The 14,217-nt window shown below is 44.2% G+C and overlaps 1 protein-coding gene across 1 annotated transcript in view; it reads right to left on the bottom strand.

Moving 5' to 3' along the window:
- Positions 1 to 14,217, bottom strand: part of RSPRY1 (ring finger and SPRY domain containing 1) — a 44,883-nt gene that overhangs the window by 23,035 nt on the left and 7,631 nt on the right. The window contains exon 2 of the mRNA XM_058155665.1: positions 1,312 to 1,805. Within this exon, the coding sequence (XP_058011648.1) occupies positions 1,312 to 1,658 (347 nt within the window). The 5' untranslated portion in view covers positions 1,659 to 1,805. The remainder of the gene's footprint in view (positions 1 to 1,311; positions 1,806 to 14,217) is intronic.

Consider the following 14,217-nt stretch of genomic DNA (forward strand, 5'->3'; position numbering starts at 1 on the left):
GAAATTTTGAGGACTAGTCATAATTTCCTTAGTTCAGCAGTGCGGTAACTTCAAGTGGTACCTGAACAAGCGGTTGTACCCTAAAGGTTACCTGTAATAAGTGACGCATGTTCAATTCTTTGTTTAAAGTCACCTCTTTCATTCTTCCAGCATCCCAAGTAACCTGCATAACACTCCTTTTACCCACACCACAACAAGTAAACTAGGAGTTGGATGGACACTGACTAGTAAATCACTGAGTTTCAACAGCTGGGGTGGAACTGAAGCTGGATCTGATCCAACGTCTTAACAACTACAGGTAGTCCTCAATTTACAACAGTTTGCTTAGTGACCATTCAAAGTTACAATGGCACTGAAAAAGTGACTTATGACCATTTCCCACACTTATGACCATTAGAGCATCTCCATGGTCACATGATCAAAATACTGATACTTGGCAACTGACTCATATTTATGACAATTGTAGTGTCCCAACTTTCTGACAAGCAAAGTCAATGGGGAAACCAGATTTACTTAATAACTGTGTTACTAACTTAACAACCGCAGCGATTCACATAACAAATGTGGCAAGAAGTCATAAAATGGGGCAAAACAAATTTCTCACTTAGAAACATAAATATTGGAATCAATTGTGGTCATAAGTTGAGGACTATAGACTCATTTAGTATTTTTCCTACAGCGACCAATTAAATGCCAACAACAATTCAGGGAAACAACTGTATCTTGCTCCTTTTTCTAAATGTCTAGTATTTGGTGTGTATGATTCTAATCTTAGTGATAAACATCACTTAGTGATAAGAGACACTCAGAAACTAATCCTCCATTATCTAGTCTTCTTTTAAATCCCCAAACTGCTTTGCACTCTTTCTTCTCCATCACTTCTTTTTTTTTGGTAACATTATCTAGAAACCAGTGCAATGGTGATACAGTAGAGACTCTGCACCTCTATGGTTAAAAAAGTTTTCTTTGACTTTTGATGACTGGATACATATACACCCTATATCTTTTTGGGCAATAAAATGCAGTGATCTCAAATTCGATAGACAGGAGTCAGATAAAAGTTTCTCCCAAAACTGTCTTCTAAGCAGGCATTTTCCAATGTTTTCATCTAGTGATTCAATAGCAACATCTTTCCACTGTTATCATCTAATGATTCAGCATCTTGAAAATGTGTCTTAAGGAAGCCACAAACACATCCATTTTTATCCCCATTAAGCCTAGAGCTTCAGCTCTCTGATGGCTCCAGAAAGCAATTGTAGAATCTGTAGCAGCCAGGTTCATTCACTGCCTCATTGCTCTCCAGACACTTACTTGTCTACTAATGTCCGAATTACTGCCAGTGTGTCAAGTACTAACACATCAACATTATGTTTTTTCCTTCTGGGTTCATGTGGGCCCCGCCCACGCCGGGGGGGGCGTACTGGGTCCCTCTGATGGCTCCTTGTTTCAGGTACAGGCATTCTGCTGTTCTCTGCCTGGTGATTCCTGGATTCTGCATTCTCTTCTGCACTGCTGTCTTCTCGACAAACACAGGAATTGCCCATGCTGCTAACTCCCAAGGTTTGTAGCAAATGGAGAATATGCCGTTCAAAGGTCAGCCGTAAACCTTGGAAAAGGTTTCTGCTTGCATAGAGCACAACCAAAGCAACAACAATCATCTAGACAGTTTTAAAATCAATGTTTTTGGGATGTTGAATTGTAGCCTTTGCATCATACAAGTTTGTAAAAACTGGAACGGGCAGGAAATGATTGGTTTACTTTCTGACATCATCACTGGTGATACTCATTGGTTATCCAAAAGAGGCCTGCAAAAAAGACACAGATCAATCTGGATTTAAATTATAACAAAGCAAACAAGCCCCCCACACCTCCATATTCAAATCATAGATTTTTAACAACAGCATGTCATTGTGGCTTAAACTCACCTTTAGCAGAAAATAGAAAATCTGGAATCTGTCCCACCTGCAAACTTTGCCTGCTTATCCCAAAAATTTGCTAAAGTCACCAACATGCTATTTCTTATTATCTGTTCTTCTAAGTTCAGACACTTTGTTATTCAGGACTACTTCAAGGACAAGCTATAGCAGTGGTTCCCAACCAGTGTGCCGCGGCACTAAGGGGTGCCGTGAGATCTTTTGAGGGTGCCGGGAACTTTTGAGCTACAGAGATTTTAAATATCTATTTCCTTATAAGGGTGCCGGGAACTTTTGAAAGGCTTTCCAAGGGTGCCTCAAACAAGAAAAGGTTGTGCCTCAAACAAGAAAAGGTTGGGAACCACTGAGCTATAGCATGCCACAATTTACTTTTTTTCTCTGTAGCATCTCCCCATATTAGAAAGCTTTGTGTTCTTTGCAAGAAGTAAATTTCCAGTCTTTGTCTCTTTGCTGCCCATCAAGAATAGATTGATTGGTTCCAAGAAAAGACAAAAGGAACACCAGCCAGTTCAACAGATAATAGGAGGAGCAAACGAGGCCACATAGCTTGGAGTTTCTCTACCCATGACTGTTTTTGGGGGGCTGTGCATACTTCTTGAAAACGATGCAAAAGAAGCACACACAGTCTTCTATTTATCTATATCCAGAAAAAGTAGTTTGGAAGCCAATGATCTTAGAAAATCCTTCAGTTAACTGTCAGACATGTTTCTTCAGATTTCTAGGGAGGAATATATTCATCAATAACCCCAAGTCTTCCCAATATAAGACAACTTGTCAGACGGATTGTCTACTAAATCAGACAATGCAACCGTGGCAGGCAGCACAACAAAACTTTATGTCAAACAATTCATTTATAAATCACAAGTAGCAAAGTCATACTTTTAAATAGATTTAAGTAGAATTCTAGAAATCTTCCAAGGCAAAAAGTAACTCGTTTCTCTTCTCTACAGAAACTGCAAAAACAACACAAAATCTTGTGGTAATTAAAATGCCATTCTATTTATACAATGTATATGGTAACTTGGTTCAACTGTATGCCTCTGGCTGACTAAGAATAATTAAAGACTATGCAAAAGCATAGGACAATACAGCATAAACACAGCAGCTGAAGTAAAAAGTGTCGCACTACCAAATTAAGACGACCATTATTATGCTGCAAGTTTTCATATCTATATTCTTTTCACTATTACAAATCTATTACAAATCTTCTATAAATCCTTCAATAGCTGCTTTCATCTCTCTTAGGATAAGTGTTATGTATTAAATGGACATTAGCAGCTACATACTGTATATAAAGGTTAAGCCAAACCAATATTAGCTTCCAAACTGCTGCCAGAAGCTGATGGACCACTGTATTTTCTTTCCCAGCTCTATTTTTTTTTCTTTTTTTTAACCATTCAAAGGTTGGGACAGACTTCCCAACCTTTGAATTAGGAGAGAAACTTCCTATCGTGGAAATACACTTACAGAAGTCAGGCCCTTTTTAAAAGAATTTTATGAGCGTGCCAATGAAGTATGTGCAGTAACACCAGTATGCTGCTTGTTATAGAGAACCAAAATCAGCAGACCAGAGACTTCAGAAGACTTCCTAGAAATAATCACCATGCATGTAACAATAGTATCAATGGAAGCTCAGAGTTGAACTGTGGATTCCTTGGTGCTTTCAGAGCTTGGTGGTTCGTTTGCAGAGGTTTCAGTACCAGAATAGGTAACATTTTCTAGCACTGAAGATATTATCTGAGCTTGGTTGTTTTCTTGCAGACATTTCATTACCCAAACCAGGTAACTTCAGTTGCTAGTTTCAACCCTGAGCTGCAAATACGTTCCTTTACTCTACTGAAGATATTACCTAGTCTGGTAAAAAAAAGTCTGTAAGGAAACCACTTGGCTCAGACTGCACCAAGGACTTCTTCATGTTCAACAACAATGGTTGGCAGCACTAAGTATTTATGAAATGAGACTTGCAAAGAACCACAAGGACGTTAAACTACCAAGTTGCCTTCAGTTGTTATATCTTACTTGCCATATGTCTTTTTAGCAACATTCGCCAACCAATTGCATCAGATATAAATTCTTAGAGCAAGAATTCTATTTTTTGAGCGACCCAGACACAAAACTTGTGAATATGTTTCAGGATCTTTTGATATCTAGTATTTTTCTTTATCAGAATAAAACTGATAAAACTGTCTGGTTCGATTCTGCAACCCAACAAGAAAAACACAGACTTCAGAGGATAATTAGAACTGCAGAAAAAATAATTATTATTTTTTTGTTTACATTTATACCCCGCCCTTCTCCGAAGACTCAGGGCGGCTTACAGTGTATAAGGCAATAGTCTCATTCTATTTGTATATTTTTACAAAGTCAACTTAATTGCTACCAATCTGCCTTCCATTGAGGACCTGTATACTGCACGAATCAAGAAGAGGGCCGTGAAAATATTTACAGCCCTCTCGCATCCTGGATATAAACTGTTTCAACTCCTACCCTCAAAACAACGCTATAGAGCAATGCACACTAGAACAACTGGACACAAGAACGGTTTTTCCCCGAAGGCCATCACTCTGCTAAACAAATAATTCCATCAACACTGTCAAACTATTTACTGAATCTGCACTACTATTAATCTTCTCATAGTTCCCATCACCAATCTCTTTCCACTTATGACTGTATGACTGTAACTTGTTGCTGGCAATCCTTATGATTTATATTGATATACTGACCATCAATTGTGTTGTAAATGTTGTACCTTGATGAACGTATCTTTTCTTTTATGTACACTGAGAGCATATGCACCAAGATAAATTCCTTGTGTGTCCAATCACACTTGGCCAATAAAAATTCTATTCTATTCTAAAAAACTGCACACCATACTTCCTATGAGCTAGCTTAATGAACGTAAGCATGCAACTGCCATCCTGTATGCAATAAGTTTGTCTGTTTATTTAATTTGTTGGACAATGTACTCACACAATACATATTTCCTCCTAAACATTGTTTTAAATCACAAATATATTTTCAAAGCTGATGCATTCGTAAGAAATCCAAATGACTGAAAAATGATAGAAATGGTACCAGTCTACTTGTTTCTATAACATGTAATGAAATAATCACTATTTCAGAGATTCTACGATTTTTACACTGTAAACATCAGTGGAGAAAAAAAAAACCTCGCTCTAAATTATTGCCAAGAAACCAAACTTGAATATTTCAACCACCAAGCTTATTTCAATTTCTTTACTGGATTGCCAATATATGTAAACTCAGCTTTCAGATAGCTAACCCACAAAAGCTACTAGCAACATTGTTGTGATCTTGTGAAAATAAAAATATTTTTGTCTCTTGCAAAACATTCATATATGTGGAAAACTTCCAATAAGATCAATTACTGAAGACATGCCTTATCTCACATAAAGATTTGCCTTATATTCTAACATTAAATTTGTTCATAGTGAGTAAGTCCATATTCAGTAAATTCCTATTTAAAAACATTTTCTTACAAGTTTACCCTTCTTATTTTTGTTAAATTCATTGGTTGTTACAAAACACTCCAGGATCTCTATTTTAATCATAAAGTTGTTTTAACTGCAAGAATACTGCAACCTAAAGTTTGGATGACATTTGGCATTTACCTCAAAACTGCTTTTCAGATTGACAGGCCTTTAATGCTGAACATTAATAAGTACGTATAAATAATTAAATATTCATATCTTACTGGCCATTACACCATCTACAATCAAAGCTTGAAGTTTGTCAAAATGCAAAATAAATATATCAACACACACATTTCTGCTAATGGCTTGGTCCTAATCCAACCTGAAATAGCGAGATATTCAAGAACAGGCTACATCAAGCATAAATCAAGCAAGGTTCATAAGAGAATACTGTCCCCAACACTTTCAAAGAACCATTAAAAAAACCCACAAAATTAATATATTCACATTCACTCCAGTTTCCATCATGATAAATAAAGGGATAATAAGGGGCATATGGCATTTTTTGAAATTAAATTGGGGAAAAAGATTTTAAGAGCTGCAACTGTACTATTTTTAAGCATCTGCATCGGCGTGAAATTCAGCAAGTTCTGACAGGTTCTGGAGAACCGGTAGCAGAAATTTTGAGTAGTTCAGAGAACCGGCAAGTACCACTTCTGACTGGCCCCAGAAGGGGATGGGAATGGAGATTTTGCAGTATCCTTCCCTGGAGTGGGCTGGGAATGGAGATTTTGCAGTATTCTTTCCCTGCCATGCCTACCAAGCCACACCATGCCCACGTGCTCCAAATAAAAGCCTGTATTTTCCCATAAAAAGTTTTTTTTCTTTTGAACCCTTGTTTTTAAGACACATTTTGCTCTGCTGAACAGTTGCATGCATCAGCCACAGAACTACGTGGCTCATAGTTCATCATACTATGCTGACTGGGATAAAATGATGCATTCCCACCCTTTTCTTCTAGTAATTAAAAACTACACAGCTCCACAGGCTACGAAATTGTATATACAAAGAGTCACTCTTTGAGGGAAATGGGTGATACATAAATGTGAAAAATAAAAAATATACACTATAAATTTTGTAACATTTTAAATGCTGAACCAAGACCACTCAGCTACCCTGAGCCCATTGAAAAAAGTCTGTAACTATTTTATTTCTTTCAACTACAAAAAGAAAAGTCCTAGCATTTTTTTCAGCACATGTCTAGCAAATATGCTAAACCACAAGCATTGGCTTTAGCCAGATATACATATTGGAATAGCAACCATGCCTTACAAGAGTCAAAAATAAGAGAATACTAATTCGAGATCTGACTTATAAGAATATTCGTTTGAGTCCATACCCTATATAATTTCTCAACATCACTTCTTTTTCTTTTCTATAATTTCAGCTCCTGATGAGAGCATCCATGCATTTGGAATAGGTTGCCATGATGTTCTCGTAAGATGTTTTTCAATTTACCAATTTAGCTAATAGTCTGGGAATTTCAAGATGGTTTTCCAATCCAAAAAAAGCAGCTCAATTAATTTTTATCACAAAAAAGCAATCCAGGAGAATTCCAGAATTGTTTCCATGCTGTCATTGAATTTATTTATTTATTTATTTATTTATCAAACTTATATACCGCACCATCTCCCGTAGGACTCAGGGCGGTTCACAGGCATATTAAAAACAATATAATAAATAAGCATTAAAACCCAGTTAAAACTAAATATTATCCTGGCCTGATCAATAAAACAATAAAAACCAGTAAAACCCCCATTAAAATTTAACTAAAACATTTTATTCTTAGGCTAGTCCCGCACGCTGGAATAATAAAGTCTTCAGTTCCCGTCTGAAGGTCCGGAGGTCGGGGAGTTGTCGTAATCCCGGAGGAAGCTCGTTCCACAGGGCTGGTGCCGCCACAGAGAAGGCCCTCCCCATGGGGGTCGCCAACCTGCATTGTTTGGTCGATGGCACCCTGAGGAGGCCCACTCTGTGGGAGCGCACAGGTCGTTGGGAGGCAATCGGCGGCAGAAGGCGGTCTCGAAGGTATCCCGGTCCTAAGCCATGGAGCGCTTTAAAGATGGTAACCAAAACCTTGAATTGCACCCGGAAGACTACCGGTAGCCAGTGTAGGCCGCGCAGGATAGGTGTTATATGGGACCAACGCGGTGCTCCCTCTATCACCCGCGCGGCCGCGTTCTGGACTAACTGGAGCCTCCGGGTGCTCTTCAAGGGGAGCCCCATGTAGAGAGCATTGCAATAGTCCAGGCGGGAAGTGACGAGGGCGTGAGTGACCGTGCGTAAGGCGTCCCGGTCAAGGAAGGGGCGCAACTGGCGGATCAGGTGGACCTGATAAAAAGCTCCCCTGGCGACGGCTGTCAAATGTTCCTCTAAGGCAGGGGTGTCCAAACTTTTTTGAGTGAGGGCCAAATACAGAAAAATAAGCAAAGGCCCGGGCCACGGGGGGGGGGGGGGGGGGGATGGGCGTGGCTTATTTTGGGGTATGGCTTGGTGGTCATGTGACTGGTGGGCGTGGCTAACTGCTCATGGATGTGGCTATGGGCATAGAAACTACTCAGAGGGCTAAAAAAAGTAATTTTTGACCAGTCCTCACACTTATGACCATCCTCACATTTATGCCCATTGCAGCATTTTAACAACCATATCACTCATTTCACAACTCCTCCTCTCCACCACGGTTACAAGATAGGGTGCAAAATGAAAAGATAGTTGTAGGTGTGAGGACCAGACAAAAGTGTGAGGACAAGTCAAAAATAACTTTTTCAGCCCTCTGAGTAGTCCTTATGCACAAAATGCTGCAACAGGCATAAATGATGACCGGTCATAAGTGTGAGGACTGGTCAAAAGTGTGAGAACCTGTCAGAAATCACTTTTTTCAGCCGTCTGGGTAGTCCCTATGCACAGTTTAGGCTTAAGTATACTATATGTGTGTGAGTTATATATATGTGCGTGTGTATCTCTATGTTTGTGTACGTGTGTGTTTGTGTTATGTTGATTATAAATGTAATATTTTTAAATATAATTATTCAGAAAGGCATGCGGCTGGACAACAAACAGTATATAAGCCTAGTAAATTAATGTGTGGCCCGGCCACACACAAGAGGTGACATATTGACACATGATTACTGTGTGTATTTCTAACAGAGATCAAGAACTCTGTGTAGGACCAAACACAGTCTGATGTAGTCTGATGCCAAACTACATCCTCAATTTGCTGTGTCTGAGTCAAGACGGGCTTTACGTCCACCCTGTTGCAAGCTGCAGGCGTTGTGTTTTACAGGAATATGAAATGGGGGTACTTTCTGCAGTCACACAACCGCTTACCACGCAAAGACAATTTTGCCTGAGTTTTCCGCTATCAGCCCTGTGTCAGCCTTACAAAAACCCATGTTCAGAGACCCTGGTGTGACCTCAGAAGGTGGCTTCTGTAGACCAAGAGTAAGAAGACACCTTCAGTGGCACCTCAATTGATCCAGTCACAAAATTGCACTACGGACTACTGTTTTATACTTTTTGATTATACTTTTCTTTGCAAATGTCAGCAAGGTGATTGATAAAGGAAGTAACGTACAATACTTTTTTTCTTGATTTTCTTGACTGCGCGCCCAAGTGGGTCTTTCCAGGCCGCTTTAAGCGACCCTGGTCTGCGTGGAAAGGCGTCCCTGGCCACCTGGGCCACGTGACAGCTCCAGGCGGCAATCCGCGTCCCGTGTCATCTTTTTGCCTACGGGAAAACTTTTTTTCCTTGCTGCCTCTTGCGCGGCGCATTCTTGACTGGCGGGGAAAAGCGGCGCGGGCTGCTCGCTGCCCACCCCCCTTCAGTCCCCATCCCCACCTCCGGCAAATCCTTTTGTTCTTCCACGCCGCGTCTCCCCAACTCCTTCCTTGCCTTGCTTAAGTCGCCTCGCTCGCGGAGGCTCCGACCCGCCTCCCTTCGTTATTCCCTGCCCGAGGAAGGCGAGGACAGAGCTGCTGGGCCGGGCACGGCCAGCAGCCTCTTTCGCGCTTGCCGCCGCCTCCCCCCCCTCCCTTCGTTATTCCCTGCCCGAGGAAGGCGAGGACAGAGCTGCTGGGCCGGGCACGGCCAGCAGCCTCTTCGCGCCGCCGCCTCCCCCCTCGCCGTTATTCCCTGCCCGAGGAAGGCGGGGACAGAGCTGCTGGGCCGGGCACGGCCAGCAGCCTCTTCGCGCTTGCCGCCTCCCCTCCCTTCGCCGTTATTCCCTGCCCGAGGAAGGCGAGACAGAGCTGCTGGGCCGGGCACGGCCAGCAGCCTCTTCGCTTGCCGCGCCTCCCCCTCCCTTCGTTATTCCCTGCCCGAGGAAGGCGAGACAGAGCTGCTGGGCCGGGCACGGCCAGCAGCCTCTTCGCTTGCCGCCTCCCCCCCCTCCCTTCGTTATTCCCTGCCCGAGGAAGGCGAGGACAGAGCTGCTGGGCCGGGCATGGCCAGCAGCCTCTTTCGCGCTTGCCGCCGCCTCCCCCCCCCTTTCGTTATTCCCTGCCCGAGGAAGGCGAGGACAGAGCTGCTGGGCCGGGCACGGCCAGCAGCCTCTTTCGCGCTTGCCGCCGCCTCCCCCCCCTCTCTTCGTTATTCCCTGCCCGAGGAAGGCGAGGACAGAACCCCTCCTCACCTGTTTCTCGATGGCGGCCTGAGGAAGGCGAGGGTAGAACTGCTGGGGGCAGGCACGGCCAGCAGCCTCTTTCCCGCTCGCCGCCTCCTCTGCCCCCTCCCTTCATTATTCCCCGCCCATTGGGAGGAGCCGCGAGCCTCGCAGCGCGAAAAGGGCCATTTTAAATTATACTTCCAGAATTTGCTGCGGGCCAAAAAAAACTGACCCGCGGGCCGCAGTTGGCCCGCGGGCCGTAGTTTGGACACCCCTGCTCTAAGGACAGCCGATCGTCCAGGAGAACGCCTAAGTTGCGCACTCCCTCCCTGGGGGTCAGTACTTCCTCCCTCACAGTCAGCGATGGTGTAAGCTGACTGTACCGGGATGCCGGCACCCCACAGCCACTCTGTCTTGGAAGGGTTGAGTCGGAGCCTGTTCCTCCCCATCCAGACCCGCACGGCCTCAAGACACCGGCCCATCACCTCAACGGCTTCATTGGGGTGGTTCGGGGTGGAAATGTACAGCTGAGTATAATCAGTGTACAGATGATAATCCACCCCGAAACCAGGGATAACCTCACCCAGCGGCTTCATATAGATGTTGAACAGGAGAGGCGAGAGAACAGACCCCTGAGGCACCCCACAAGTGAGGCGCCTAGGGGTCGACCTCTGCCCCCCTGCCAACACCGTCTGCGAACGGTCAGAGAGATAGGAGGAGAACCACCGATAAACGGTGCCTCCCACCCCCAATCCCCCCAACCATCGCAGCAGGATACCATGGTCGATGGTATCAAAAGCCGCCGAGAGATCTAATAGAACCAGGACAGAGGAACAACCCCTGTCCCGGGCTCTCCAGAGGTCATCCACCAACGCGACCAAAGCCGTCTCGGTGCTGTAACCGGGTCTGAAACCGGACTGGAACGGGTCCAGATAGACAGTTTCCTCCAGGTGTTGAGGAAGCCGATTTGCCACCACACCCTCAACAACCTTCGCTAAGAAGCGAAGGTTGGAGACTGGACGATAGTTCGCTAAAACAGCTGGGTCCAGGGAGGGCTTCTTGAGGAGGGGCCTCACCACCGCCTCTTTCAAAGCGGCGGGGAAGACACCCTCCAACAAGGAAGCGTTGGTAACTTCCTGGAGCCAGCCTCGTGTAACCTCCCGAGTGGCCAGCACCATCCAGGAGGGACACGAGTCCAATAAACATGTGGTGGAGTTCAACCTACCCAACAACCTGTCCATGTCCTCAGGAGTCACAGGATCGAACTCAGCCCAGATAACATTCTCAAGACATGTCTCCGCCATCCCACCTGAATCTATCCAATCAGTGTCCAAGCCGTCCCGAATCTGAGCGATTTTATCAGACAGATACTGAACAAAATCCTCAAGGGGTCCTCCCGAGCCTCCTGCATGAGCAGGGAGCGGGTCACCCTAAACAGGGTGGCTGGGCGATTATCTGCCGATGCGATGAGTGCGGAGAAATAGTTATGTTTCGCCGCCCTGATCGCCACTAGGTAGGTCTGAATATATGACCTTACTAGTGTTCGGTCAGGTTCAGAGCGGCTGGACCTCCAGGCGCTCTCTAGGCTTCTTTTCCGGCGCTAGTTAAACTATGCTCTCTGCCCAGGGGTGTTTTTTTTTTGAAAGTTTTTTTTTTGTTTCTTATACACATATTATAAATGTACATTCTCTTATTCATAATTGATTACACATATATATTTATTTTCTAAAGAAAGCATAAAGAAAAAGCATTTTTGATTACATTTGGGGTTGCTCTTCTACTCTTTCTTTTCCCTCATTTTACAAAAAACCTTCTTCTTTCTTTCCCTTCCCTACCTTCTCTACTCTCCTACTTTCTTTTTTCCTCCCCTCCATCTTCTTCTCTACTTCCCCTTCCTTTCTCCCCTTTCTAACCTTCTCTCCTACGCTTTTCTCCTTCCTTTCTTCCTCTCCTTTTCCCTTTCTTCCATTCCTCTCTCTCCCTCTCCTCTCCTATCTTACCCTCTGCTCCCCTCTCCTTTCTTTCTCCTTTGTTGTCCAACATTTCCCCTATTTGGTATCCGAGCAGCCCCAATTTTCTATTACTTTCTTTTCAGTTTCTTTTCAATTTTACCCATTACACATCTATCATCATAATTGTACATTTACACAATAACATTCTTTCTTTCCCCCACCCCATCCCCCTGCCCAGTTTCTTATGAGAAAATGTGTGGAATGAATGGTTGGAATGTCATAAAAATTTCTCAGACAGGTAAAATGTGTCTCAGCATACTGAGCAGCAAACCTCACATCACATTCAAATGAAATGAAAATACAGAACACCTCACTTGATTAATTTTAATTTAATTTAATTTAATTTAATTTAATTAATTTAAATTCTCTTCATGCCAAGACTACCTATATCATTTTGCAAACAGCACAATTTGTAAAATTGGAAGAAACAAAGGTCCAATTGAAGAATACAGATGCTGTAAATTGCTAATCGTCTTCCTAACAATTCAACTTCATAGCCCAATCCCTTTACTCGCCAATGTGGAGGAAAATTCAGCATTGATGGGTCATCACGAATGTTCACCCTCATCTGCAAGGAATCTACTGGATAGTTGTGTTTTATTAATTTTAATAAAGATATAGGGCTAGAAAGTAAGCTGTTAGAAAACAGAAAAGTAATACAAGTAGTCTTGACTTACAAGAGTTCATTTAGTGGCCGTTCAAAGTTACAACAGCACCAAAAAAAAAATGACTTATGACCAGTTTTCACACTTACAACTGTTGTAATATTCCCTTGGTCATGTGATCAAAATTCAGACACTTGGCTTATTTATGATGGTTGCAAAGTTACAGGGACACATGATCTCCCTTTGCAGCCTTCTGACAAGCAAAGTCAATGGGGAAGCCACTTCACTTTTTTTTTTTTTTTTTTGCATTTATATCCCGCCCTTCTCTGAAGACTCAGGACGGCTTACACTATGTCAAGCAATAGTCTTCATCCATTTGTATACTATATACAAAGTCAACTTATTGCCCCCCAACAATCTGGGTCCTCATTTTACCTACCTTATAAAGGATGGAAGGCTGAGTCAACCTTGGGCCTGGTGGGACTTGAACCTGCAATATTGCAAGCAGTTGCTGTTAATAATAGGCTGCATTAACCTGTTGCGCCACCAGAGGCCCACTTAACAACCATGTGAGGGTTGTGTTCCCCTGGTTGAGTTGTGCCCACCAGGTTTCCGTGCATTTCATCAGCCGAGGGCCCAAGGTAGGGGTGGGGGGGGTGGCGGTTGTGATTAAGGAAAGCCTAGAGCCGAGGGAGTCCACTGTGTCTCAGATAGCTGGTTGTGAATCCCTCCTTGTGAAGTGGGGCCATAGGAATCAGATGGGTCTGTTGATCACGTACCTGGCTCCTTGCTGCGTGACTACAGCCCTACCTGAGCTGCTGGAGATGCTTGCCGAGGTGGCAGTTGAGATTCCCAGACTCCTGGTCATGGGAGATTTCAACTTGCCATCGGCCGGCTTGTCGTCAATGGCAGTTCAGGAGTTCCTGGCTTCCATGACGGCCATGGACCTGATTCAAGTAACTGATGGCCCTACACACACGGGGGGAGGCACACTAGACTTGATCTTTATCTCTGGACAGTGGATTAATGATCTGGAATTAGGAGATTTAGTGACGGAACCGGTGTCATGGTCAGATCATTTTCTCCTTCGCCTAGACTTTCGGACCGCCGCTCACCACCGCAGGGAGACGGAGCCAATGCGTTGGTTCCGTCCCAGGCGCCTGATGGACCCGGAGAGGTTCCAGACGGAGCTTGGGCCGTTTCCTGAGGATCTTGCCCACGGCACGACTGAAGAACTAGTTGCGGCCTGGGAACGGGCCGCGGCTGGGGCTTTGGACCGTGTCGTGCCTTTGACCTCTGACCCGCGTAGATCTCACTTGGCTCCATGGTTCTCTGAGGAGCTAAGGGAGATGAAACGCCGGAGAAGACGCCTAGAGAGCACCTGGAGGTCTAGCCGTTCCGAGGCTGATCGGACACTAGTGAGGTTTTACTAAGACCTATCTAGTGGCAATGAGGAGACGGCGTTCTCGTTTCCTCCCTCATTGCATCGACAGATAACCGCCCAGCCGCCCTGTTCGGGTGACCCGTTCCTCCTTCGCCAGGAGGCGGGATGACCCCTGCAGGGACGG

The sequence above is a fragment of the Ahaetulla prasina genome, chromosome 12 (assembly GCF_028640845.1).
Source record: "Ahaetulla prasina isolate Xishuangbanna chromosome 12, ASM2864084v1, whole genome shotgun sequence".
NCBI lineage: Eukaryota > Metazoa > Chordata > Lepidosauria > Squamata > Colubridae > Ahaetulla > Ahaetulla prasina.